Below are 24,723 nucleotides of genomic sequence, written 5' to 3' on the forward strand. Positions count from 1 at the left end.
AAGAGGGTAGAAGAACTAATGAAAATGGTAAAAGGGGAGCTGGAACAGCGGGGAAAATGAGCCCAGAGCTGACCTTTCAGCTAGGTAAGGAAAACCATGAGCAAGCCCATTAGAGGTCTCAAAGTGAAAGGGCAAACCACAAAGAATTAAAAGAAAACAAAAAAGGAGAAAAAAAGAAAAAGAATGGGCACACTATGATCTACCAAAATTCAGCTACTGACATTCTACTGGATTCCCTGGTGAAATTTCCCTACTAACCAATATAAGTTGGAAGGGCCAGAAAACTGCAGAAGGATCAGAGCACTAATGGGCACATTAACTTCTAAACTGAAATGCAAACCCAGTTCAAATCTGCTCTGAAAGCAGAATGAAGCCCCAGCTGTCCATCTGACTAAGCAAAAGGCCAGAAAAATTGAGCAACAAACAGGCTTTTCCTGGAGATGAGATACTTATGGCTACTTGCTCTAGTAACTGTCCACTACTCATAATTTATTTATGCCCACAGTTACTCAAGAGTGCTGAGAAGCATTAAGGACCAAGGAAGAGAAATCAGAGTGTTCCTGTTCCTCTCTCCCCTCTCAACCAAACACATCACAAATGGCCAAGTCATCAGAGCTACCTTAACACCTTAGTAAGCAAAGGGGCATCAACTCCCTACAGAAATCAGAAGTCCCACTTCAACCTTTGCTGCTTCTCTCATAAATTCCAAGCTTGAATTTTAAATAATTTTTAAGTTGGGTTCTTATTCGTCATCTTTAAAAGTTTTCACTCAGCCCCCTTCCTCCAAAAGGGTCTTTAACTACTTTTTTTAGCTTCTCCTCCGTTATCTTGAAAGCTAGTACAATTCTATGATCAAGAAATCAATGAAGCTATGCACTTCAGGCAAATTGAAACTTATTATAAGTAAAACTTGTCTATAATTTGAGCTGAGCATTAAAATAAATCTTTGGACATAACACCAGTTACTGACTTTTTCATGAACATTTGTATTAGACCCGTGTGAAAAAAAAGTGGAATTTTAACTTCTGATCTTTTCACCAGATCTGACACGTGTGATGATGGTAGCTCCAAAAACAAGTGTTTGAGACAATATACCTACAGAAAATACTACACACTGGAGGGACACTCATCCATGGCTATTTATTAATATACGAGTAAGTTGTAAATGACTACACCATTAACTAAAGAACCTAAGCAATAAATCTTTGTTTAAAATTACCGTTATGTAGATTAACTTTCAACTGGTTAAAAATAGAGAAGGGACAGTAACAAGAAACTTACTGAGTATGCAGAACACGTTTGAGAACAGCCATCATATATTTTGTAGAACAGAGAATTAAGATATGAACCAACTAAATTATCAATCTCCTTAGAGCTTTTAATGAAATTACCAAATTTCTGTCCAGTTCTAAAGAAGTTATCCTACAATCACTCAAAAGGAAATGAACTAGTCTTTAAAAAGAGCTCAGATGGGATTGCAAAATGGTGTGACTGCTATGGAAAATAGTATGCAGGTTCTTCAAAACAATTAAAACTAGAACTACCATATGATCCAGCAATCCTACTTCTGGGTACACATTCAAAAGAATTGGAAGGCAAGGTCTCAGAGGTGATACCTGAACAGTCATGTTCATAGCAGCACTATTTACAAGAGCGAAGAGATCGAGGCAACTCAAATGTCCATTGAGAGATAAATAAATACACATAATGTGTTATATAATATATACAAATGATAGAATATTGTTCAGCCTTAAAAAGGAAGGAAATTCTGACACATGCTACATACAACTTGGATGAACCCTGAGGACATTATGCTAAGTGAAATAAGCCAGTCACAAAAAGACAAATACTTCATGATTCCACTTATACAAGGTTATCTAACGTAGTCAAATTCATAGAAAGAGAAGACAGAATGGTGGTTACCAGCAGCTGGAGAGTGGGGAAAAGGGGACTTGTTTAATGGGTATAGTTTCAGAAATTCAAGATGAAAAAGTTCTGGAGATGTGTTTCACAAAAATGTGAATATACTTAACACTATTGAACTGTACAATTAAAAATGGTTACGATAGCAATTTTTTTTTTTTAAGATTTTATTGGGGAAGGGGAACAGGACTTTATTGGGGAACGGTGTGTACTTCCAGGACTTTTTCCAAGTCAAGTTTTTGTTCTTTCAATCTTAGTTGTGGAGGGCGCAGCTCAGCCAGGTCCAGTTGCCGTTGTTAGTTGCAGGGGGCACAGCCCACCATCCCTTGCGGGAGTTGAGGAGTCGAACCGGCAACCTTGTGGTTGAGAGCCCACTGGGCCATGTGGGAATCGAACCAGCAGCCTACGGCATTAGGAGCACGAAGCTCCAACCGCCTGAGCCACTGGGCCAGCCCTCGATAGCAAATTTTATTGTGTGATTTTTCCACCACAATTTTTTTTAAAAAGCTCGTTTGTTCCCCCTCAGGATACATGTTATATTGATCACAGATGAAGGCTGGATTCTAAAAATACCATGCCCTTTCCTGGCTAAATGTTAACACATAACTTCCATTTATGTAATTCTCTTAGTCTATAAAACACTGTCAATCAGAAGCCAATTGCTATCCAAAGACTTTTGAATATCAATAAAAGTTATAGTGTTCTTTAGTCTTAAACACCAGTGGGAACATGTAAATAATTCTTGATTAATCATTATTCTAAATATTCAATATATGACTTTTCAAGCCCCCTGCTATTATTTCTTTATTTTCTTTCTTTTTTTGGCCATTTCTTTAATTAGGGTTTCAATTCAAGAACAAGACCAGTGGGAAAAAAATTCTAACTGGTCTGATAATATCATCAAAAGAAGTCACCAGATTTGGCCAAAATCTGAACTGAAGACATCACTTATCTGTTTTCCTCTTTCCTCTCAGCAATGAAAGGCTTCCACAGTTCTCCCCTTTTATTTACACAGCAAATCTAATTGTGATCCTGCCATACTGCTAACAAGAGTCGGGTATATAAGGATTCCTGGGGGGTGGCTGGTTAGCTCAGTTGGTTAGAGCGCGGTGCTCTTAACAACATTGCTGATTCGATCCCCGCATGGGCCACTGTGAGCTGTGCCCCCCACAACTACACTGAAACAACTACTTGACTTGAAGCTGATGGGTCCTGGAAAAACACACTTAAAAAAAAAAAAAGAACTCCTGGGAAGGCAAATAAAGAACTAGCTTCAATTTTCATTCAGGTTTAGAAGTACACAAATAAGACCGGTGAGATCAAATGAGGTGTAAAAGTATGTATGTCATTTTGTAGTCTTTTTAATGCAGTAATTTTAAGAATTAGGAGAGCCGAAAGAAAGGCTCTAATTTAGTCTCTAGTTTTGTTTTTTTGTTGTTCTTTTCTTCTTCTTTTTCTTTTGTTTTTTATATACTTTTATTTTTATTATTTTTATTTCTTTTTATTTAGTCTCTAGTTTTATTAAGGAAAAAATCAATGCTATCCCAGAACTGAGAAAGTTTTAACTAAAAAGATACATATCTGGATTTAAGCCTACATCAAAGATTCAGATAATATATTTAGAATTTTAGAACTTTTTCTTTATAGGCTCACAAAGTAAGAGGCAGAAAGATAAAGTCTGAAGTATTTTTAAGAATCAGACCTTCCACAAGCTGGTTTTCAGTCTTAAAGCAATGACTTCAGGTTTATTTTAATAATTTGTGTACCTCCAGTCTCTCCTTGTAGATTCTGAGATGCATTATTATCAAGAGCTGCCGTTTCAATTGTAAATCAAATGACTTTTATTATTGTATTAACAAAGTCTCTTGGGCTGTAAAAGAGAGCAGATGGGTGATTAACAGCAGCAGCTGTTACATCGATGCCCAGGAAATTACATGCATACCATAAATGAGTTTTAAATTTTACATGCCTCAGCTCCCCAATTCTTTAGTGCTCCTCTACCTCCAACATGCAACAAAAAACGATATGAAGATAAACTTAAATCAGTAAAATGCTACTGAAATTCTGTCTACTTTGATGACTTCTAACTAATCAAATCAATTTTCCCAGTTTGATTTTGATAAATTGTATTAACCATTTTTTTAAAATTAAAGTTTATTGGGGTGACAATTGATAGTAACATAAATTTCAGGTAGACAATTCTATATTACATCTTCTATAAATCACATTGTGTGTTCACCACCCCGAGTCAGTTCTCGTTCCATCACCATATATTTGATCCCCTTTACCCTCATCTACCACCCCTCCTCCCCCCTTACCCTCTGGTAACCACTAACCTATTGTCTGTGACTACGAGTTTTTGTTTCTCATTTGCTTGTCTTGTTCTTTTGTTGTTTTGGTTGTATTAACCATTTTTAGGGTTAATTTAAAATTTGTAATCCATTATTAGATTTTGTGGGTTTTTTTGATCCTTTTAAGTAATTTCAGTTTACAGAACACTCAACTGTTCTAAGTGTTTTATAGGTATGTATTCTAATTCAATCCTTATAAAAACGGTGGAGGTAAATACTATTATTATTATTCACATTTTAGAGGTGAGGAAACTGTACAAAGTAATTAAGTACCTTGCCCAAGCGTAAGCTAGCAAATAATGGAGCCTGGATTTAAATCAGACTTCAAAGCCCATGCTCTTAATTACTTTATTCTTCATGCTGTTCATTAGGATACAGAAGCAATGCAATCCCCTACCTTCTCACATTGGCTCACAATTAAAGCATGTAGTGGAATATAATTTGTATTTAATGGCTCTTTAACAAGAAATTCACAGCTTAACTAGTGAGGGATCTTGGGGTCTTGGATTGCTGAAGATTAACAGCTAGGTAGGCAGCTCAAAAAATGGCTTACAGGAGGCATTTCAGTTTCCTCAGCAATTCATTTTTTTCAAATCAAAATCTAAAAAATAATTATGCTTTCTATGGTAGAACAAAGTCATTGTAACCTCCTCCTCCTCCCCCCTTTAGCTGGACATTAGGCAAATTATTTTTACAGTCTTACAAGAGAAAAGTATTGATGTATCTGTACAGTAATCTGGTGCAATCAATCAAATCATAGCCTCTTGAACTGTTTTACTAGTTAACTCTAGAAAATAACTCCTCACCCTTCCAGGATCCTTTTTGAAAATAAATCATCATTTGCCCATGTGACCAATCACTTTCATTACCAGAGTTTCTATTTTCAGATATTCAGTCTGAATATCTACCTTCCCAGCAGTTATCAACAGTAGCTGTTTTCCATGAATATGGGAGAATTACCAAAGGAATAGACTCAAGATTTGTTTTAATGGAATACAAAGACTAAATTAGCAGCAAGTTATTTCTCAGAGTAACAGAGACTTCACTAGACAGTTTGAGCTGTTATACTATCATGAGCAAGTGCTTTGTGAGTTGGGATTATGGACTCAATTTCAGAATACAGCACAGGGCAAATTCTAATGATTGCCATAGAAGATATTTCCAAGAATCTTAATCTTTTCCTGACATAAGTGAGACAAACGTCCAACTTTTTCAGACACATACTGCATAAAGAATTTAAAGCTGTCTTATTTAATCACATGTGGCTACTATGAAGAGAAGCATTATCCAAGACAGAGATATACATAAATTCACAGACCTACCCTAGCACTAAAGAAGTTTTCAACCTGGAACCAACTGTACCAAGTGGTATTTGTCAATATTCTTACAAAACAACCTCAAACATCTCCACTGGTTCCAGAACTGATTACTGATTTCCACATTCCACATACAAAATTTAGTTTTTCCCAATACCAAACTCATTAGAAACCTGGAAATTACTATGGGAAACACCATTTCCTCCTCACATTTACTTATAGATTTGCTCCAACTAAGATACTTAAGCACTTTAACATATCCCTTTAAAAGCGACAACAAAGCTTTTGGTTTCTGTAGTGCTTTATTTGGCAGGGCTTTTTTTCAGCCTATCTCTGGCAGGATTTTCCTAGAGATCAGAGTCAATCTAACTCTTATAAACTATGGTAAGATCCAGAAAGGGCCTTTGGTAATTACCAGTTAGTGTTGAGCTAACGAAAGCATTTGTGGACGGGTCACTATCCTGGGCCACTTCATATAACATTATTCATCCTAGAAGCAGTAAGGCAAAAAAATCTGCACCCCATCCCCTCAACTTGACCTATTAAATCAGCCCTGTGGGAAACGACCAACAAAACAGACCCATGAGTCTGTGGGGTCACCACACCGCCGGTCCGAATGCCGGCCTCGGGGGATCTTCGCAATCAGAGATCCAGGCGGAGAAGCCACCACACCCCTCCTTACTGTCCTCCCAGGGGCCAGGAAACCAGGCCCTACGTCTCGGCGTTCGTCCAGCGCCCCCAAGCCACGACTACTGTCACCAATGCAAGGTCTCGCCGGGCCCACTCCGCTCAGCCTTTCTTCCCTTTTGGGGCGATCGCCCGCCCTCTGGCCGCCCCAAAGGGTGCGAACTCACGGCCGCCGCGGTGCCGGTGAAAATATCCTCCCCCTCGGTGTCGCTGTCCCCAGCCTCGGGTTCTGACCCCCCGGCCGCTCCCTCGGAGTCCGGCTCCAGGACCGGGAAAGGCGGAGGGAATCTTTCCGAAGCGCTACAGCCACCACCACCAGACGCCATCTTCCTCCACCCGCGGCGGAAGCCGCAACAACAACTTTATAAAGAGATAGCGCCACGAGCAAATAGTTACAGCCGGGCGAGGAATGGGATGGCTGCGGCCGACCCGCGGAACGCGCCGTGCAGGGGAGCAGGGGCGGGGCCTAGGCCCTGGGTGCGGGGCGGGGCCAGCTCGCGGCTTCTGCCCAGCAAATCCGAGCCCTGGATCGCGACGCTATCTTAACCAACGGGGCAAAGGGGCAAAGGAGGAGGAGCCAGGAAGGCTCAGGTTGCTAAGGCTCTTTGTGCTCTGGATAGTTTTATCAAACGGGATTCTTAAAGAGATGTCATTTGAGTAAAGGAGTGTGGAAACCTCTACGTGCCAAAACCTACCCATGCCAAGCACAGTGCCCTCATAGCAATTCAATAAATATTTTTGATTGAGGTCTCTCAACAAATTGCAGTAACGTTTCGCCATTTATTCTTTGGACAACATTTAGTTATTTCATTCAAAAATATATATTGAGCATCGAATGTGTGCCTGGCACCCCGCTACGCATCTGAGATATAAAAATAAAGGAGCTCCTGACCCATTAGGTGCTTGAGGTACAGTCATGTAAGAGTAACAACTCAACACTTTCAGTGCTATAATGTGCTGTGTGAGCCCAGTTAAAAGAAATCATCGATTCTGTTTGTTGAAGTTGGGAGGCCTCACAAAGGAGGTGAAACCTCAGTGTCCTAAATGTGGTTGCAAGGAAGTTAGGATTATCCTTTCAATTGCTGTGGAGTAAGTGAAGTTGAACAGATGGCAGGGAAATTATTAAACTCTGAACAAAATTTTCCTGGGACCTAAATGATTCTTTGGTTGTCTGGCAAGCCTCAAGTATAAATCAGCTAGATAAAACTTTATCTTTAAACAAGAGTTTAAAGATAAAACTTTATCTTTAAACAAGAGTTTAAAGATAAATGGGACATGGGATAATTCTGTAAGATAATCCTGACTTTCTTCTCAATAGAGATAAAACTTGGCCATCAACTTTGACAAAAGAATTAGTTTGTTTTTAACTGCAAATTCCTCAGCATCAGGAGTTGGCTCCCTCACCGTTCCGTGAGCCGCTGGAGGAGAGGGGCCGTGTCCTATCTTTGTATCTTTGGGGTCTATAGACTAAGTCTGGCAAATTAAGTACCCAATAAATGTTTGAGAATCGATTGGAGGGATGGATAAAAAAAACTAACACCATCAACCTTGTTATTGGCATCCATTACGGCCATGAACACTAGAGGACTTAAGGCATTCTTTTTAGGATTGCTTTTTAGGATTTTTAGGAATCCTACCAGTATGTCACAGTAGGATTCACCGGACACAGGGAAAACTCTCTCGTTCTAAGTTGTCTTTGAGGGCGATTGGCAGAAATATTCAGCCTTTACTGGGGCGTTGTGGTGGCCTGAGTCCCTGTGAGACGAGGAAACCAAAAAACCCTCCCCTCCCCTGCCAGCCTAACTATCCTTACTGGGCTACCAAGACATCCCGTTTTATCTCCACGGAAACTCACTTCCGGCCTGACTAAGAAGAAAACTGTGTGGAAGCAGCTTGGTGCACGCTCCTCCAGGACTAAAAATCAAGATCTCCTTTCCCCTACCTCTTCAAGATTCATCTTTAGCTCATCGAGGGCGCTGAGGCCATCAGTGGCGGGTAACAGACCGTTACAGTACCGCCCCCCTCTCCCCCGCGGAAACTACAAGTCCCAGAATATAGTTCCCTGTCTTCGGAAGAAAACCTCCTACATATCCCAGCATGCAATGAGCCTCACGTTCCGCGAGGAATCTTTTTCTCTAGTCCCGCCGAAACCAAGCAAAGCATGCTGGGACTTGTGGTCCTTGCGGCGTCCTTCCCTAAATCCTCCGCGCTACTGCGTCCGGATCCGCCTATTTTCTGCTCCCCTGGACCTTTAGGCTTGTGTTGGCCCCCTATGAAGACCAGGAAGTTGATAAATCGCGAGGCCCGCTGCTGAAAGACGGTGGCTCGGGTGGGACAGTCGCCAGGGATGGCGGAGCGTGAGCATGGAGTGGATGTCGGGGCTGCTGTCCTGGATGCTGAGCAGAGTCGTGTGGCTCTCGGGCCTTTTTGAGCGGGGAGCTGCCCGGCAGCCCCGGATCATGGAAGAGAAAGCGCTAGAAGTTTATGGTAATTAATTTTACCCTGGGCAGTATTTGGCGTTATACGTGGAGGCGGGGGGCAACGAGTGCCTCACCTCCGGGCTGTGAGTAGCCACTCCGGTTTTTGCCGGATCTCGTCGGGAACGTGGGAAGCGTTTTCTCCAGGATCCTAAGTTACGCGGCATTGTGGGTCTTTCTAGGACCCAGGCTCTTCCTTAACCTGGGTCAAGCCAAGTCTGGAAGTTTTAAACCCTGCTTTTCCCTTGTCTGCCCCACGTTCTAGTGGCAGAGGTGGTGTGTAGGGTGCTTGGTTAGGAAGCAAAGCTGGCCGGCTTGCGCTACTTGAGCCTCTTTCTTTCCTGTCGGTGGACACGCGCGCTCCTCCTGCCGCGGTTGAGGGCACTGCTGTGTGACTGCCAAGTTGAGGACTGGTCCAGGGTCACAACCACTTGCTTCTGCTGCAAAGTTAATAGGCAGAGATCCCGGAGAGAAGACAACGAGATAGACTCCTCATAGCCGGCCCTGGAACTTAGGGCTTCTTAACAGAGCCAAGCTCGGAGTGCAAAAAAGGAACACACACACACACACACACACACACACACACACACTATTCTCTCTTTACCCCCTGGGACCATCTTCATTGTACAGATGAGGAAACAAAAAGTTTAGAATGGTTACACAACTACCTGGAGGTCACAGTGCCAGTAAGGAAACAGCAAATACGGAAGCCCATGTCTTCTGATTCCAAACGTAGTGCATTTTCCACTGCTTCACAATTGCCTTATGACTGTCCTTTTTTGGACTTAATGTAGTATTGTTTTTGAAAACTAAAAAGAATGGATCTAAGTAACGTTCAGAGATTCCTGCTGACTGAGGGTAAGAGATATAACCATAAGAATACAAGTATAATACAGGTAAGGATAATAGGCCAGGAGAAGGAAGCCAGGGATGGAAAAGACCTTTGGAGCTGATGTAGTTTACCTCTCTGGCTAGAGGCAGGACGTAGTCAACCCCAGCCAAATGATTGTTATGACTGGAATGATCTCCACGAAGCAGATAGATGCGTTCCTGTCCTGTCACACCTCTGTCTACAGCATCTAGTGACAGCAGGGCACTGGCGATACAACTTTGGAAGAGAGATGAGTCTTGCCTTCAAACTTACATTGAGGAGGACCTATATGTACAAATACATAACATTTCTTTATTATATGCAGTAGAAGACCGTAGACTTGAAAGATACAGAAATTCAGAGGAAGGAGAAATACAAATTCTGATTGAGGGATCTGGAAAGACTTTAGGAGAAGGAATCACTTGAGTTTGGTCTTGATGAATTAGTAGGATCTGGACAGATAGAGGGTAGAGGGCATACTAAAGAGAAAAGTAGAGCAGAAGTATGGAGGTGAGAAAATAGCATCTTTAGGGAATGGCAGTAGGCAGGCCTGCTGGACAAGGTTTGTGGTTAAAAGTGGTATGATCAAAAATTGTTTTAGAAAGCAGGTTGGAATTGGATACTGAAGGTTTAAATATAAATGAAGAATTTAATATCAGTGCAGAGCCATAGAAGAATTTTATTCAGGGGAGTAATGTGAGAAGAGCAACAGCAACATTGCTTTCTTTCTAAAAGCCAAATCTCAAATCTCTAGAAGACTAGAGAAGTTGAATAATGGGTGAGATTTTTCTGGCTTAAGTAGCATATAAAGAATATAATGCAGCCTGTATAAATGAGCCTTACAGAGAAAAAGCCTAGGATGAGGGGCAGCGAATTCCTTTTCAAAAACCCGTTTCCCTGAACTCCATGATGACACAGCCTTGTGAAGGAGAAGCTATGTCCTCTTTTTCCTGCCTCCGTTTTCAAGTTGTTTCTAATCAAGCGATAAGCCCAGCAGTTGCTGGACAGAAGGTAAATTTGATTGATTTGTTTTTCCAAGCTGCATTTCTAATTGAAGGGGTGCTATAAATAATAGAACAAAATCTCAGGCTTCAGCACAGCAAGCCCATCCTGTGTGGACTCCCTCTGCTTCTCTCCTTTCTACTTCACCATTTCTCTGCCATTCTCCTTCTGCATCTTTTTCTATAACCTCGGAGTAAGAGGAAATCTTTCCTCTCCAAGGCCAACCCAGGTTCCCACATTCTTGGCCTCATTCCTTTCTGCTTAGTTTGACAGTCTCCCCTCCTTAAATTTTCCACCTCTCTTTCTCTATCTGATCCTTTCCCTTGGGCTATACAACATACCCAAGCTTCCCTTAACCTTGTCATTGTAGCTTTTTCTAAACCCACTGTCCTTTCTCTCTCTGCCCTGCCCTTTCCTGACAAAGTCCGAGGACTACATTTTCAGGTCCCACTCCTGCAAGCTGGCTTCTGTCTTCACCTTTCTACCAGAACTGCTTTCTTACAGGTGACCTCCTGGGTGACTGGTTAAAGACCTATTGTAGTTCTTGTCATCCTGAATTTTTCTGCAGCATTGGAAGTCGTTAACCACTCCTGTCTTCCCTTCCCTGCTTTTTTTTTTCCTCCTCCCGATTCCTAAATTAGGTGCTTTCCACAGAGCTATCCTTGGGTCTCTTTCCCTTTACATCTGTGATTTTCACACTGGGCTACACGTAAGAATAACCTGAGAAAATTCTTAAAGTCTTAATGCCCAGGCCACACTCACATCGAATCAGAATCCCTGGGTGTAGGGCTCAGATATCAGTTTTTGTTTTAAGGAGTCCTGGTGATTCCATTGTTCAGCCAAGGTTGAAAACCACTGTTCTACTCATTCTTTTTTATGATGCGCAGGGGTGCAGCCCCTACTCTAGCTTTGGTACTCTTAAGCCTAATGCCGCAGTACAAAATCATCACGTATAAAATTGAACCCATTTGTTCCAGCTCCCACTCAAATTTATTCCTGTGTTCTCTTTTTTTTTTTTCATTCTGTCAGTGTTCTCCCAGACACACTTGGAATCTGAGTCATGTTCCATTTCTCCCCTTCCTTGTCTTCTACACTTAAACCGTTGTCAAAATCTCTTGATTCTGCTTCTGACATTACTTATTCCTGTATCCCCTCCTCTCTGTTACCATTGTCAAAGGCTCAGCTTTTCTTCTTTCTCTCTTTCTCCCTTCCTTCTTTCCTTTCTTCCTTCTTTCCTTCCTTCCTTCCTTCCTTCTCCACTCAATGAAAGGGAAACTGTTGAAGCCCCAGGGCCAAGGGGTTGAGACAGGAGGCCACCTGTGGGTGGAGCAGGTGGTAGAGGGGCCTTATTTGACCTTCTTGGGGCATAGGTTGTTGGTGTGGCCACACTTCTTGCGGAGGTTGACAGCATGGGGATGTAGGTGAGAGTAACACTTGTGGCAAATCATCTTGTCACTGTTGTACTTCTGGGCGAGCTGGTGGAGGGAAGGCTCAATGATACTGCCCCACAGACAAAGCACCAAGTGCAGAGTGGACTCTTTCTGGATATTATAATCTAAGAGAGTGGCCATCCTCCAGCTGTTTGCCCTCAAAAAGCAGTCGCTGCTGGTCAGATGGGATGCCCTCCTTGTCTTGGATTTTAGGGTTGACGTTCTCAGTGGTGTCACTGGGCTCGACCTCGAGTATGGTCTTGCCCATCAGGGTCTTCACAAAGATCTGCGTCTCTGCATTTGCTGGGGAAGCTGCTTTGCCGTCTCGTTGAAAAGAACGCTAGGCCCAGCTTTTTCAGCTGGTATCCCTGGCTCTGCTCTTTAGTCCTGAGTCTACCAGCTGGTGGATGAGTTACCAGATGACAGTGTAATGCTGTCCACGTTACTCCTTTTCCAAAACCTCTTGAGGGACATCCTGTTGCCTGCAGCTGACTGTAAAAGACCCTTCCTTGGTGGTCTGCACCAAAGCCTTATATTCTTCATTTATGCTGGGTTCCAGGCAAACTAAACTTCTAGTTCTTCACTTTCTTTGACCTTAAATGTTAAATATTGAAATGTTGCCCATCTTGAAAGGTTTGATTCAGATTCCACTTCCATAAATCCTGATACCACGTTCTCTCAAGCTAAAAGTTATGTCTTCCTCTTGAGCTTCTATGACACTTTCCCCATTCTTATATTCTCCCTGCAATGTTGCATCTAAGAAAGTGGACATGATCTAATGATCATCCAAAAAAACAATTTTCTCAAAAGGAATTTTTTGAGTAGTAGAAATTTCTGTCAGAAATCTGGAGAGTTGCTATAGTATTTGCTTAAACAAAAAGAAGTACTAGCTATTTGGATTAGGGCTGGCAGAATCATCCGTATTTAGAATTTTCATGTTTTCATATAATACCTTGTCTGTGATTTTTTTAGATTTGATTCGAACTATCCGGGACCCGGAGAAGCCCAATACTTTAGAAGAACTGGAAGTGGTAACGGAAAGTTGTGTGGAGGTTCAGGAGATAAATGAAGAGGACTATTTGGTTATTATCAGGTTCACGCCAACAGTACCTCATTGCTCTTTGGCAACTCTTATTGGTAAAGTTTTATATCTACATACATATATTTAATTCTAAATTATTCCAGCTGATATTGATCCAAAATTACAATTCGTATCGTGTGTCACACTTTGTGGTTTATAGCATATTTTCATGTACACTCGGCCTGTATTCGTGGGTTCTGCATTGCGGAGTCAACCAACCAGGGATCAAAAATATATGGGGAAAGAAAAGTGACATTGTTCTGAAGTGTACTGCATAGTTAGGTCTAAGATGGTTGTGTCTGTACTGAACATGTACAGACATTTTTTCCTGTCATTATTCCCTAAATAATACAGTATAACAACTGTTTACAGCATAGCATTTACATTGTATTATTGTAAGTCATCTAGAAATGGTTTCAATTAAACGGGATGATGTGCGTAGGTTATATGCAGATACCGTGCTATTTGATGTAAGGGACTTGAACATCCACGGGGGACCTGGAACCAACTCCCTGCAGATACTCAGGGACGACTGCATTCATCTTCTGTAGTCCTCACAAGTAGCCTAGGAGAGGGTTAGTATTATCTTCATTTTACAGATAAGGAACCTGAGGCTCAGAGAGTTTAAGCCAAGAATTGAATCGCCAGGAAATGGTGAAGCTGAGGCTCAAACCTAGGTCTCCTGACCCCAAATGTGTTTCTCCCTCAGTTACATCATGCTGCTTCTCCTAGGTGGACGTGCCTACAATTAATGGAGAGTGGGTGTGGGCCGTCTTCTCAGTTCTGGGGATTGGAATGAATGCTGGCAGACTAGCACTATTGCCATCACCATCTTCCCTTTTTAGCTGTTCTGTTGATATCTGTGTAGTATGGGCACAAGTCCTGGTGAGAGGGTATTTTTTGAGGTAGTTTTCTATTTGAGAGGCTGCATTCCCAGTATTTTGGATTAGTTAGCAATAAGATATACAATAGACGTCTATAGGTATATATCTGTTATATACTTTGTTATAAAGAAGATAAAGGAAGTTTATTTCAAATCAAATGTTCATCAGTAGGAGATGGATGAAATATCAGTGACGGTGTATGTTAGCCATGGAATACTATGCAACTATAAAAAAGAATGGAGAAGCTCTCCATGTACTAATATGGAAAGAGCTCTTTAACATACTGTTAGGAAATAAAAAGCAAGTATAATATTGCTAATTTATGTAACCTAAGGCAAAAATATACATTTGTATTTGATTGCATACGCATAAAGAACACCTGAAGAAAGTCGCGGTGATGGGGGGTGAGTGGTAGTGGCTGTGGGAACTGGTGAGATGGAGACCAGGGTAGGAGGCAGACTTTACTGTATATCTTTTTAAGTTTTTTGTTTGTTTGTTTGTTTTTTTTAAAGATTTTATTGGGGAAAGAAAACAGGACTTTATTGGGGAACAGTGTGTACTTCCAGGATTATTTTTCCAAGTCAAGTTGTTGTCCTTTCAATCTTAGTTGTGGAGGGTGCCATTCAGCTTCAAGTTGTTGTCCTTTCAGTCTTAGTTGTGGAGGGCGCAGCTCAGCCCCAGGTCCAGTTGCCGTTGCTAGTTGCAGGGGGCGCAGCCCACCATCTCCCGCGGGAGTCGAACCAGCAACCTTGTGGTTGAGAGGAGGCACTCCAACCAACTGAGCCATCCGGGAGGCAGCTCAGCTCAAGGTGCCGTGTTCAATCTTAGTTGCAGGGGGCGCCGCCCACCATCCTTTGCAGGACTCGAGGAATTGAACCGGCAACCTTGTGGTTGAGAGCCCACTGGCCCATGTGGGGATCGAACCGGCAGCCTTCGGAGTCAGGAGCATGGAGCTCTAACCGCCTGAGCCACTGGGCCGGCCCTCTTTTTAAGTTTTTGAACCATGGGAATATACTCCCTATTTTAAATAGACAAGTTTATAAAAAGGATTGAAAAGGCAAATATTATATTATTGCTCCCACTATTGTTGTGATTTCTGTCTTTCTCTTCTCACTTGTTCACCTGGCATCCCTCTTTTAGTGGTTTCCAGCATATGGACCATGTCTCGAGGGTCCATTAATCCATAGATAACTACTGTAGTTATTAAAACTGCAATGCTAGAGAAAGCATTGTTGAATTCATATTTATTTTTTGTCATTGAACAATTTCTGAATCAGCAGATATCAAAAATACTGCTACTATCCTAATATAAAGGAGGAGTCTTAACATATTTTGATCTATAAAAATACTTAAATAGACGGTCCATTACCCTCCTCTAAGAGCCTATATATAGCAAATTGATTTTTCAAAAAAGTAAAATTTATTTTGTATTTTTTCAATCACAAAAGTAACATGTTTGTTGGCAAGAATTTTGAAACTCCACAAAAGCATAAAGTAGAAAATAAAAATCAGCTGCTGTCATAAAAGATTGTGTGCTCTGGGCTAAAATTCCAGTTCTGTCAGCCTGCCATTTTGGGGTCTTGGGCATGTTACTTAATCTTTCTGAGCCTCAGTTTCCTTATCTGTAAAATAGAGATAATAGGGTATCTACAAAGTTGTAACGGTTAAGTAATAGAAAGCATGAAATAGAGGAAGAATGTTTTTTATTTCTCATTAAATATTCTTCAGTTATATAGTCATATAGATTACGTGCTAATCTCATCGATATAGCATATTTTTATAACCATTTAGATTACCTCTGGTCTTTCACAATTATAAATAATACTGTGATAAACAACTTTGTTTCTAATTTTTGCCTCAGGATAAATTCCTATAAGTGGAATTATTAGGTCATAATGTGTAAATATTTTTAAGCCTTTGGGTGGGTACATATTAGCAAATCTTAATAAAAAGTTTTTACTCTTTGACCCAGGAATTAAGGAAATAATCCCATAGAAGAAAATAGTAGCATGTACAAAACGTTTACGGTAAATTTATAGTAATGAAACCTGGAAGAAACTATAGTATCCATCAATAAGGAAATGACACCAATCTGACGGGATTTCATAATTCTATTGAAAACGATTAATTTAATCAAGGAAGCAAAGTGTCTGTGAGAAATGTATGAAAACGCTTGAATGATAAATTCAATTTACATATTATGATTGCAGTTATTGAAAAACTGTTTATGTGGACAGAGATTGAGCACATGAAATAAAAGTAAATGTATGTAATGGTGCCAAAATTAGGTTATGGTTGATGTTTCAGATCTGTACACTTGAACAAAGTTTTGTCACTTTTTTTTGGCCCTTTTGATACGGGTTTCAGTTAAGACCCTTGGCTTTTTACATGGTAGTATAGTAGTGTACCGTAGTACTTGTGTTCAATCACCATGACTGGAAAAGTCAAAGAGCAGAGCCCTCTTTCTGGCCGATGTATTAGGAGGCATCTCCTATGAGCAAGTAGACCTAAGCAAGGAAAGGCACCTGAGTAATAGTGCCACCCTGACTGCTTAGGTTGTCACCTACTCAGAGTTACCCTGGGGAATAATTACAAAGGCAAGGAAGACTCAAAGGGGACGAGTGGGCAAGGCAGAGAAATCAGCTGATAGTTATTTGTGTTGACTTAGTGCAGACAAGAACGGCTGAAGGCAGGTGTGGTCCAATGTGAAGGGCATAGGATTTGGAATGATAAGTTCTAGATTCAACTCCCAGCTCTGCTGCTTGTTAGCTATGTGATATTGAACAAATCACTTATCTTGGTTCCTGGCTGTAAAATGAAAATGACAAAATAGCAATAGCTGATGTTTACTGGATACTTATTGTGTGCCAAGTACTGTTTTGAGTACATTGCATAGTAATTTATTTGTTCCTCATAACAGCCTTACATATAGTGGTACTATTATAATACTTGTTTTTACTCTTTGACCCAGGAATTAAGGAAATAATTCCATAGAAGAAAATAGTAGCATGTACAAAACATTTGTGGTAAATTTTCAGTAATGAAACCTGAAAAAAACTATAGTATCTATTAATAAGGAAATGGCTTCAATATGATGAGATTTCATACTTCTATTGAAAATTACTAATTTTAATTAAGGAGTCAAAGTATCTGTGATAGGAAACTAAAGCCCAGAAAGGTTAAGTAACTTGCCCAGCTAGTGACACTAGTCACACAGCTAGTGTGCAGTGGAGCCACTTTTGAACCCAAAGTATCTCAATTATGCTACACTGCTTCTCTTTAGGATGCTTAAGAAAGTGGTTCGTGAATTATAAAAGTTACTATTTACTTAATGGGTAAAACACCTACCAACAATGACTAGGACACATGAGGATACTCAGATGGTACACAAGCAACAAATTAAGGAGACAATGTGAGGGCAGAGGGGAGAGAAAAACTCTCTAGACATTAAGGCAGATCCTCTAAAGGAAGACCCTCTGAAAGAAATTACATATTTTCTTTAGCGTTCCCTAATATGTATTACGGAATTACTGTGTTCTAGACTCTTAAGTCAGACCCAGTCTCGTAGCTTATCTAATCCTTTTTCCTATTCTGGGATTTTTCAAACGATTCTTGTAGAAAACCTGGTGGTACTTAGAAGACCAAAAGAAAATTAATTTCATACCTCCCGTAAAGATAGGTAGTCTAATAATTATATTTTGCTGTTTTGGGATGGTTTGGGGTTTTGTTATTATTATTTGTTTTTAATCAAACCAAAATACTAAGAAAATGTTCCTTATAACATAACAGGTCCTTAAGTATTAGTTGGGAAAGGAAATAAATTGCTCTAAATCAAAGCCTGCAAAGCCAAAACTCATTATTGAAACACTTTCTCTTCATAATAAGAGCAGTTTGATTTATTTTCTGCATCTAGGGTGTAGATTTCGTTTAAAATTCGTTCCTTATTTTGAGGTGGGGGAGAAGTGGAACATTGGTGTGGAGGGTCTGTTCCAAGCCCAGTTCTAATTTCTCTTACAAGTCTCAACTGGAAAAAAAGTTACTGAACTGTGACCTGGCATTGCAGTGATAAACTGAACTTCAGAAGAGCTTGTTTTAGGGAAATAACTTTGTGCCTTGCAGGTATAGACGATTCCAACTTTGAGAAGTTTCTTGTGGTCCTTTTGAAGTGACTCTTACTTGGTTTTAAATTTTTGCATGGCCTGTTGTGGACATTCAGTAAAGTTGAATGAGTGAATTAACCTTTGTTGAAGGTAAATTGATGTAGTAGAAAGGACCTGGCTTTGCAGTGGTCTTGTGTTCCATTCCCTACTCTGCCACTTTACAAGCTCAGTGACCTTGGGCAAGTCACATTGTGCCTTTGTTTCATAATTTGTAGAGTGGGGTTGATAATACCTAGCTCACTGGGTTATCATGAGGAATATGTAAGACTCTAGCTATATTAAAGTTGTTAGTATGGTGTGAGGCTCAAAGGAGACATACTATGGATTGAGCCAAAGCTGTTTTCAGCTACTATACTGTATAGAGATGCCTAGACACAGCTGTATACTTTTTCAAGAACCAATAAGAAGGGATAATTGAGGCTTTTTTTTTCTTCCATAGGACTATGCTTAAGAGTGAAACTTCAGCGGTGTTTACCATTTAAACATAAGGTAAGGAAGATGTTTTTTGTTGTTTTATAACAGCTTTATTGAGATGTAATTCACATATCATACAATTCACCTATTTAAAGTATATAATTTAATGATTTTTAGTATAGTCACCAAATTGTGCAAAATCACTACTATTAATTTTGGAACATTTTTATCATCCCAATAAGAAACCCCATATGGATAGCATTCATTCCCCGTCTCTCCCAAACCCTCCCCCATTCCTAGGCAACCACTGATCTACTTTTTGTCTTTGTAGATTTGCCTAGTCTGGATGTTTTACTTACTTATTTTATGTTTTAGAATTAGTTTTAGGTGTACAAAACAACATAGTGATTAGACATTTACACCCCTCACAGTGAAACCCCAACAAGTCTACTATTACCCATCTGACACCTTACATAGCTATTACAATACCATTGATTACATTCCTTATGCTGTATTTTACATCGTGACTATATATATATTTTTAATTATAGTTGACATTAGTATTATTTTATATTAGTTTCAGGTGTACAGCACAATGGTTTGGCATTTATATAATTTATGAAGTGATCCCACCGTAAGTCTAGTACCCATTTGACACCATACGTAGTTTTTACATTATTGGCTACATTTTCCATACTATATTTCACAACCCTGTGACTATTTTATGGCTTACCAATTTGTACTTCCTAATGGATATTTCATTTAAATGGAATTGTACAATTTGTGGTCTTTTACAACTGATTCTCTTAGAATAACATTTTCAGAATTTATCCTTGTTGTAACATATATCAGTGTTTCATTCCTTTCCATTGTGTGGGTATACCATATTTTATTTATACATTTATCAGTTGATAGACATTTGGGTTATTTCTACTTTTTATCTGTTACGAATACTGCTATGAACATTTGTGTACAAATTTTTGTGTGGGCATGAGTTTCTATTTATCTTCCACCTAGGAGTAAAATTGCTGGATCGTATGGTAACTATATTTAACCTTTTGAGCAACTCATAGACTGTTTTCCACAGCTATTCCACCATTTTACATTCCCACCAGCAATGTATGAGTTCTGATTTCTCCACATCCTCGCCAACACTTATTATTGTCTATCTTTTTCATTATAGCCATCCTAATGGGTTTGAAGTGATATCTCATTGTGGTTTTGATTTGCATTTCCCTGATGGCTAATAATGTTGAGCATTTTTCATGTGCAAAATCTTAAAACCAAGTAAGAACCATCTAAAAAGGGCCATAAGAAACCTCTCAAATTAGCATCTTTTATGCCTTCAAGGTACCGAACCAACTGTTTGGTTACCCTGAGGCAGAGTTCTCATAGGAATAACAGGGTAAATGCTTGACTCTTCCGCTTTATTCACCATTTTTCAGAATTATGAGTCATGCATAATTTTAAACCAAAGTAAATGAATATGGAGTGATTTTATACTTGTTACTTTGTTGTCTAGAGAAAGAGTTAGAGCTGTGCCACTAGGGGAATTGATATGGTGTTTTATCTTTTAAAAAAGACAGGACTAGATGATCTCTAAGGTCTCTTTTAACCATAATAGGCTATGATTTTTCCTCTCATGAAGAACATTTATCTCAGTAGTGAATAAGTATATAAGAATTAGTTCCTATGCTCCAATGTTCTCTGGAAAGTAAACATTTCTTTATCATATAGCATGATTTATTTACCACAGGATTTGCAATAATTTTGTAGGTTTGTCTCAAAAGCTCTGTTCTTCTAGGGTAGCTAATCTGAGGGACCGTGTGCTACAGGGCCAAGGGGCTAGCTTAACCAACGTTACACCTGAGCATAAATTTATCAAGATAAAAGTGGATGAGAAAAGGAAGATACTGAAAACTATACTGTGATCTCACTTTTGTAAAACAGGCATCCAATCTTGGGGTGTGTGTGTATGTGAAATTTGTGTTAGATTATGGGAGTATAGAGAAAAATATGGAAGAAACTACACTACATTATTTATGTAGCTTTCTTGCGTGGTGGATCAGGGAAGAAGTTTAGATACTGATTTAGGAGGAAGCAATAGAGTACAGGGGAGAGATATGCATGAGTAAAACATGTATGAGATCGTATTTCTGTAAAATTGTATTAGTTTGTAGTCATAAAAGAATAATAGAATGCCCGCCATAGAAGTTTCCCAGGTGACCACAATTAAAAATCCTACTTATTTCAGCATTTGTTTTAGAGAAGAATCCAAGGGATTTGTCCCGAAGTCTTTGATGGTACAAGCAGGATCTTTGGGCTTTCATCCGTAGGCCCCTGAATCCATGGTACATTTCTACTCACTCATCATCTTAGAATACTCTAAATGTTTCGCTTTTAATATTTTTTCTTTCTAGTTGGAAATCTACATTTCTGAAGGAACCCACTCAACAGAGGAAGACAGTAAGTGAATTGTGAACTTTTATTTAAGAACAACTTCAGATAACACTTTATCTTGGAGACCAGGTTATTCTGCCAGCCAAATAACTACTGGATCATTTGCAAAAAAATGCAAAATCAGTTATTAACTCTTCCTTGAGGTGGGGAAACCTAGGCATTTCAAGGAAATAATTTTTTCAGTAGGACTCTAGGTGAATTAGAGTTAGACTTTGTGGATGTTGACTGGTTTAGGCCAGTGGCTACACATCGATAAAGAATATCCAGCTCAAAGAACTTTGATTTATAAGCTCTAACGAGGACTCAATTCTTTTCCTTGGTGGTGGAATAGAGAACTGTGTACTTGAAATTGAAATTGAAGGTCTAGCAAGTAAAACTTTAGGGAATTTTGGGGTAGGTGTTGTCTTTGTGAATTAATGTATTAAAATAGGAGTGGGAAACCTTTTTTATACAGAGGCTCTCTGGCCTACAGAGAGAAGTCAATTAGAAGCCACTTAAAACTAGCAGAGAGGTGGAGTTTGGGAAAAGCAAAAGACAAATGTTCCACATAACCTATGTGTTACATTAAAAACAATAGCATTTTATCTACAAATGATAGAGTGCAAATAACGAGAAATCCATTCAAAGTGCATGTTGTACTTAGCTTTCATTGCTAGGTAATTGAAAACTTGGAAAAAGTCAGCAGATGAGGGGAAGAAAGGGACAGTAATAGAGTCAGAGTAACAATAAGAGACACACACAGGAAAACAGTGACTCAGAAAAACACACAAAGGAAGAGATGCACGAAAACACGAACATAGAAAAGAGCTGCAGAGAGCGAAGTCCATTGCTTTCAGAGGAACAGCCCATCCAGAACACTTTTTAGATATTGTCATGTAAACTACCAAAACCATGTCCTATTTTCACAATTCCCAATATGTAGATTATTTTACTTATAGGTTAAATTTATTCAAATCCCATAAACTCATGACTTCTACCTCTTAATTTAAAGAATATAAGAGTTTAGGTACCCTGAATCCACTCTTGTTATATTTTTGAAACTCCTCTTAATTATAGGATTGTATAACACCATAGTATTAATATTAAGCCTTATCATTCTGGATTTTTCATTTACTAAGTATTTATTGAGTGCTTTTTTAGTGTAGGCAATTTGACCTTTGAGATGCATCCTTGCCCTTGTGGAGCCTACATCGTAGTAGGAAGAAACAAAGAATTAAAATTGTTTATGTCGGAATATATATGTTTTCTACATGTGACATTTTAGCAGGATCCCAGAAAAGTTAGCCCACATTAAAAACATGGACATCTCTCTTTTGAACTTTTCCATCAGGAGTGCTTTTAGCAAATTATAGGCAACAGATATGGGCCAATACCTTCATTATGTGAAGATCCATGCAAACTGGTTTTAAAAAAAAAGACCCAGCAGATTAATAGAAAGAGACGTGAACAGAAAATTCACAGAAGAAGAACTAATAAATAAACATGGGAAAATGTTACCTGACTGAATAAATTGCAAATTACAACAATAATTGGAGCCATTTTTCACTTCCTCTTTTATGTGTGTGTATGTGTATTTGTTTCTATTTAATACCGGGTATTTTTGGCAAACCAATAGCTCATATATTGCTGTTGAGAATATAAATTGGTAAAAAATATTAAGAAGTAATTCAATGATATGAATCAAACCATAAAGATACTTATACCCTCTAATAATCCCACTTTTAAGAATGTTTCAAAAAAAGAAGGCTATATGTTTAAAGGTACTCACTGTGACATAGCCTTCATAATTAATTTAGAACACTTATAATTTTTGCTGTGTTAAATAACCCTACTGTTTAAAAAATAGGCTTAAGAGGAAAAAAGAATAGTTTTCAAAATTGTATTTACTCTGAATGTAACTATATGGAAATATGTATATGGCCAGACTGAAAAGAAAGAAATGAAAATAGTTGTGGTAGAGTAGTAGAATTATAGGGAATATTTTTCTCTTTATGTCTCCCTTCCAGAACTTACAAATAATTAGCCAAAACTAGCTTTAAGTTCTCAAGGAGTTAAATTTTCTGTTTTAACAGGCTAATAAAACAGTGTCTGTTGCCATATACTGAGGCAGTTTTTTCTGCTAACTTTTTTCTGTGTTTTGCAGTCAACAAGCAGATAAATGACAAAGAGCGAGTGGCAGCTGCAATGGAGAACCCCAACTTACGGGAAATTGTGGAACAGTGTGTCCTTGAACCTGACTAATAGCTGTTTTAAGAGCCACTGAACTGTAATTGTTTGCTGTAGTTGTTTAAGCTCTTTATAAAATATGAAAGACTCATGTTTAATACATAGGGGATTTGTACTTCAAAGCATTTTTTTAAAGGATGATTTCCAAGCAAGATTTAATTATAAGGTAGTACCTAGAATGTTCAGTGTATAACATTCTCAGGATTTATAACACTTAAATGATTAGACAAGAAAATATTTTCTAGTTGTTACATGTAATATGAGTTGCTATTTTTCTGATGCCCATTCTGATACAACTACTTTTCATGTCAAATATTTACTGTGCCCAAATGTATTCAATTTAAATCATTACTCTGTAAAATAAATAAAACAGAGATGATTCTTATAATGACACACCTTAGAATGTTTCTTATTGAATTGTAAATTTCAGTGTAAATGTCAACTCTGAAATATATTTCTAAAACTTTATTTTCTAGTTATTTAGAATTAGAGATCTGAGAACCAAAAAGAACCCTTAAGGTTAGCCCTAGGCCATGCCTTCCTTCAAGGAGAGTCCTGGACCCATTTATAGATAAGGAACAGATGTACAGAGGGCCAGATGATATATATAATTTTGAAGATCAAGAAGTCCCCAAAGAAGTTTTGATTAAAACAATCTAAATGGTCTCTTTATGTGTACTTTGTTCAGTTTGTTTGATCATTTGAAGTGTAACAGCGTGTGGTAGGCAGCCTCCACAATGACCCTTGATAATCCTCAATTCATGCCTTTACATAGGTTTCTTCCATATTGAATTTGAGCTGGTTGGTATGACTATTAAAGAATCAGAGGTGACAGTGTGTGATTTCTGAGGCTGGATCATAAAAGGTGTTGCTGCTTTCACCTTGATCTATTGGATTGCTCATTCTGTGGAAATCCAGCTGCCATGTCATGAGAACACTTGAGCAGCTCTCTGGAGAATTCCACATGGAGAAGAATTGAGGCCTTCCACCAACAACCAGCACCAACTTATAAACTGTGAGTGAACCATTTTGGAACCATGTTGGAAGTGAACCAGGTTGGAACCATGTTGGAAGCAATCCTCTATCTTGGACTGGAATCTCATGAGACCCTGAGCCAGAATTGCCTAGCTAAGCCACTCTTGAATTTCTGACCCAGAGAAGCTGTGACCAATAATAAATGTTTATTGTTTACACCACTAGGTTTTGGGGTAATTTGTTACGCAGCAATAAGTAACTAATATACAGGTTATAAAAATGGAACTCTTCTGCCTCAAATTTTATTAAGGATACAAAGGGGGAAACAGGAAATCTTGTTTTATAGCTCCTGAATTCCTTTACTACTTAAAGAATATAAGTTTTGAGAGAACAGAGGATTTGGTAAGATTGATGAAGAGATTTCTTTGGATAAAGCTATTGCTGTGCTGAGTTCCAACCCCCTTTT

General features: G+C 39.1%; 2 protein-coding genes and 1 pseudogene across 4 annotated transcripts in view; 1 reads left to right on the forward strand and 2 right to left on the reverse strand.

Moving 5' to 3' along the window:
* Positions 1 to 8,249, reverse strand: part of SNX1 (sorting nexin 1) — a 33,119-nt gene extending 24,870 nt beyond the window's left edge. The window contains exon 1 of one of the 2 annotated variants that reach the window (XM_033108240.1): positions 8,220 to 8,249. In XM_033108240.1, coding sequence (XP_032964131.1) covers positions 8,220 to 8,234 — 15 coding nt within the window. In that variant the 5' untranslated portion in view covers positions 8,235 to 8,249. Of the gene's footprint in view, positions 1 to 6,444; positions 6,720 to 8,219 lie in introns of those variants that run through there. The other variant, XM_033108239.1, reaches the window with a different exon arrangement.
* Positions 8,250 to 8,455: 206 nt separating this feature from the next.
* On the forward strand, positions 8,456 to 24,478 carry CIAO2A (cytosolic iron-sulfur assembly component 2A). 2 transcript variants are annotated; one of them, XM_033109384.1, is made up of 5 exons: positions 8,456 to 8,764; positions 13,030 to 13,194; positions 18,622 to 18,671; positions 21,017 to 21,062; positions 22,202 to 22,585. In XM_033109384.1, exons 1-5 carry the CDS (start codon positions 8,641 to 8,643, stop codon positions 22,318 to 22,320), a joined length of 504 nt encoding a protein of 167 aa, XP_032965275.1. In that variant the 5' UTR covers positions 8,456 to 8,640; the 3' UTR covers positions 22,321 to 22,585. The 2 variants fall into 2 exon arrangements, with proteins under 2 accessions (XP_032965275.1, XP_032965276.1); XM_033109385.1 differs by lacking the exon at positions 22,202 to 22,585 and adding an exon at positions 23,200 to 24,478 and having other exon boundaries at positions 8,459 to 8,764.
* Positions 11,974 to 12,531, reverse strand: LOC117024047 (ubiquitin-60S ribosomal protein L40-like; annotated as a pseudogene).
* Positions 24,479 to 24,723: the final 245 nt, after the last annotated feature.

The sequence above is a fragment of the Rhinolophus ferrumequinum genome, chromosome 6 (genome assembly GCF_004115265.2).
Source record: "Rhinolophus ferrumequinum isolate MPI-CBG mRhiFer1 chromosome 6, mRhiFer1_v1.p, whole genome shotgun sequence".
In the NCBI taxonomy this organism is placed as follows: domain Eukaryota; kingdom Metazoa; phylum Chordata; class Mammalia; order Chiroptera; family Rhinolophidae; genus Rhinolophus; species Rhinolophus ferrumequinum.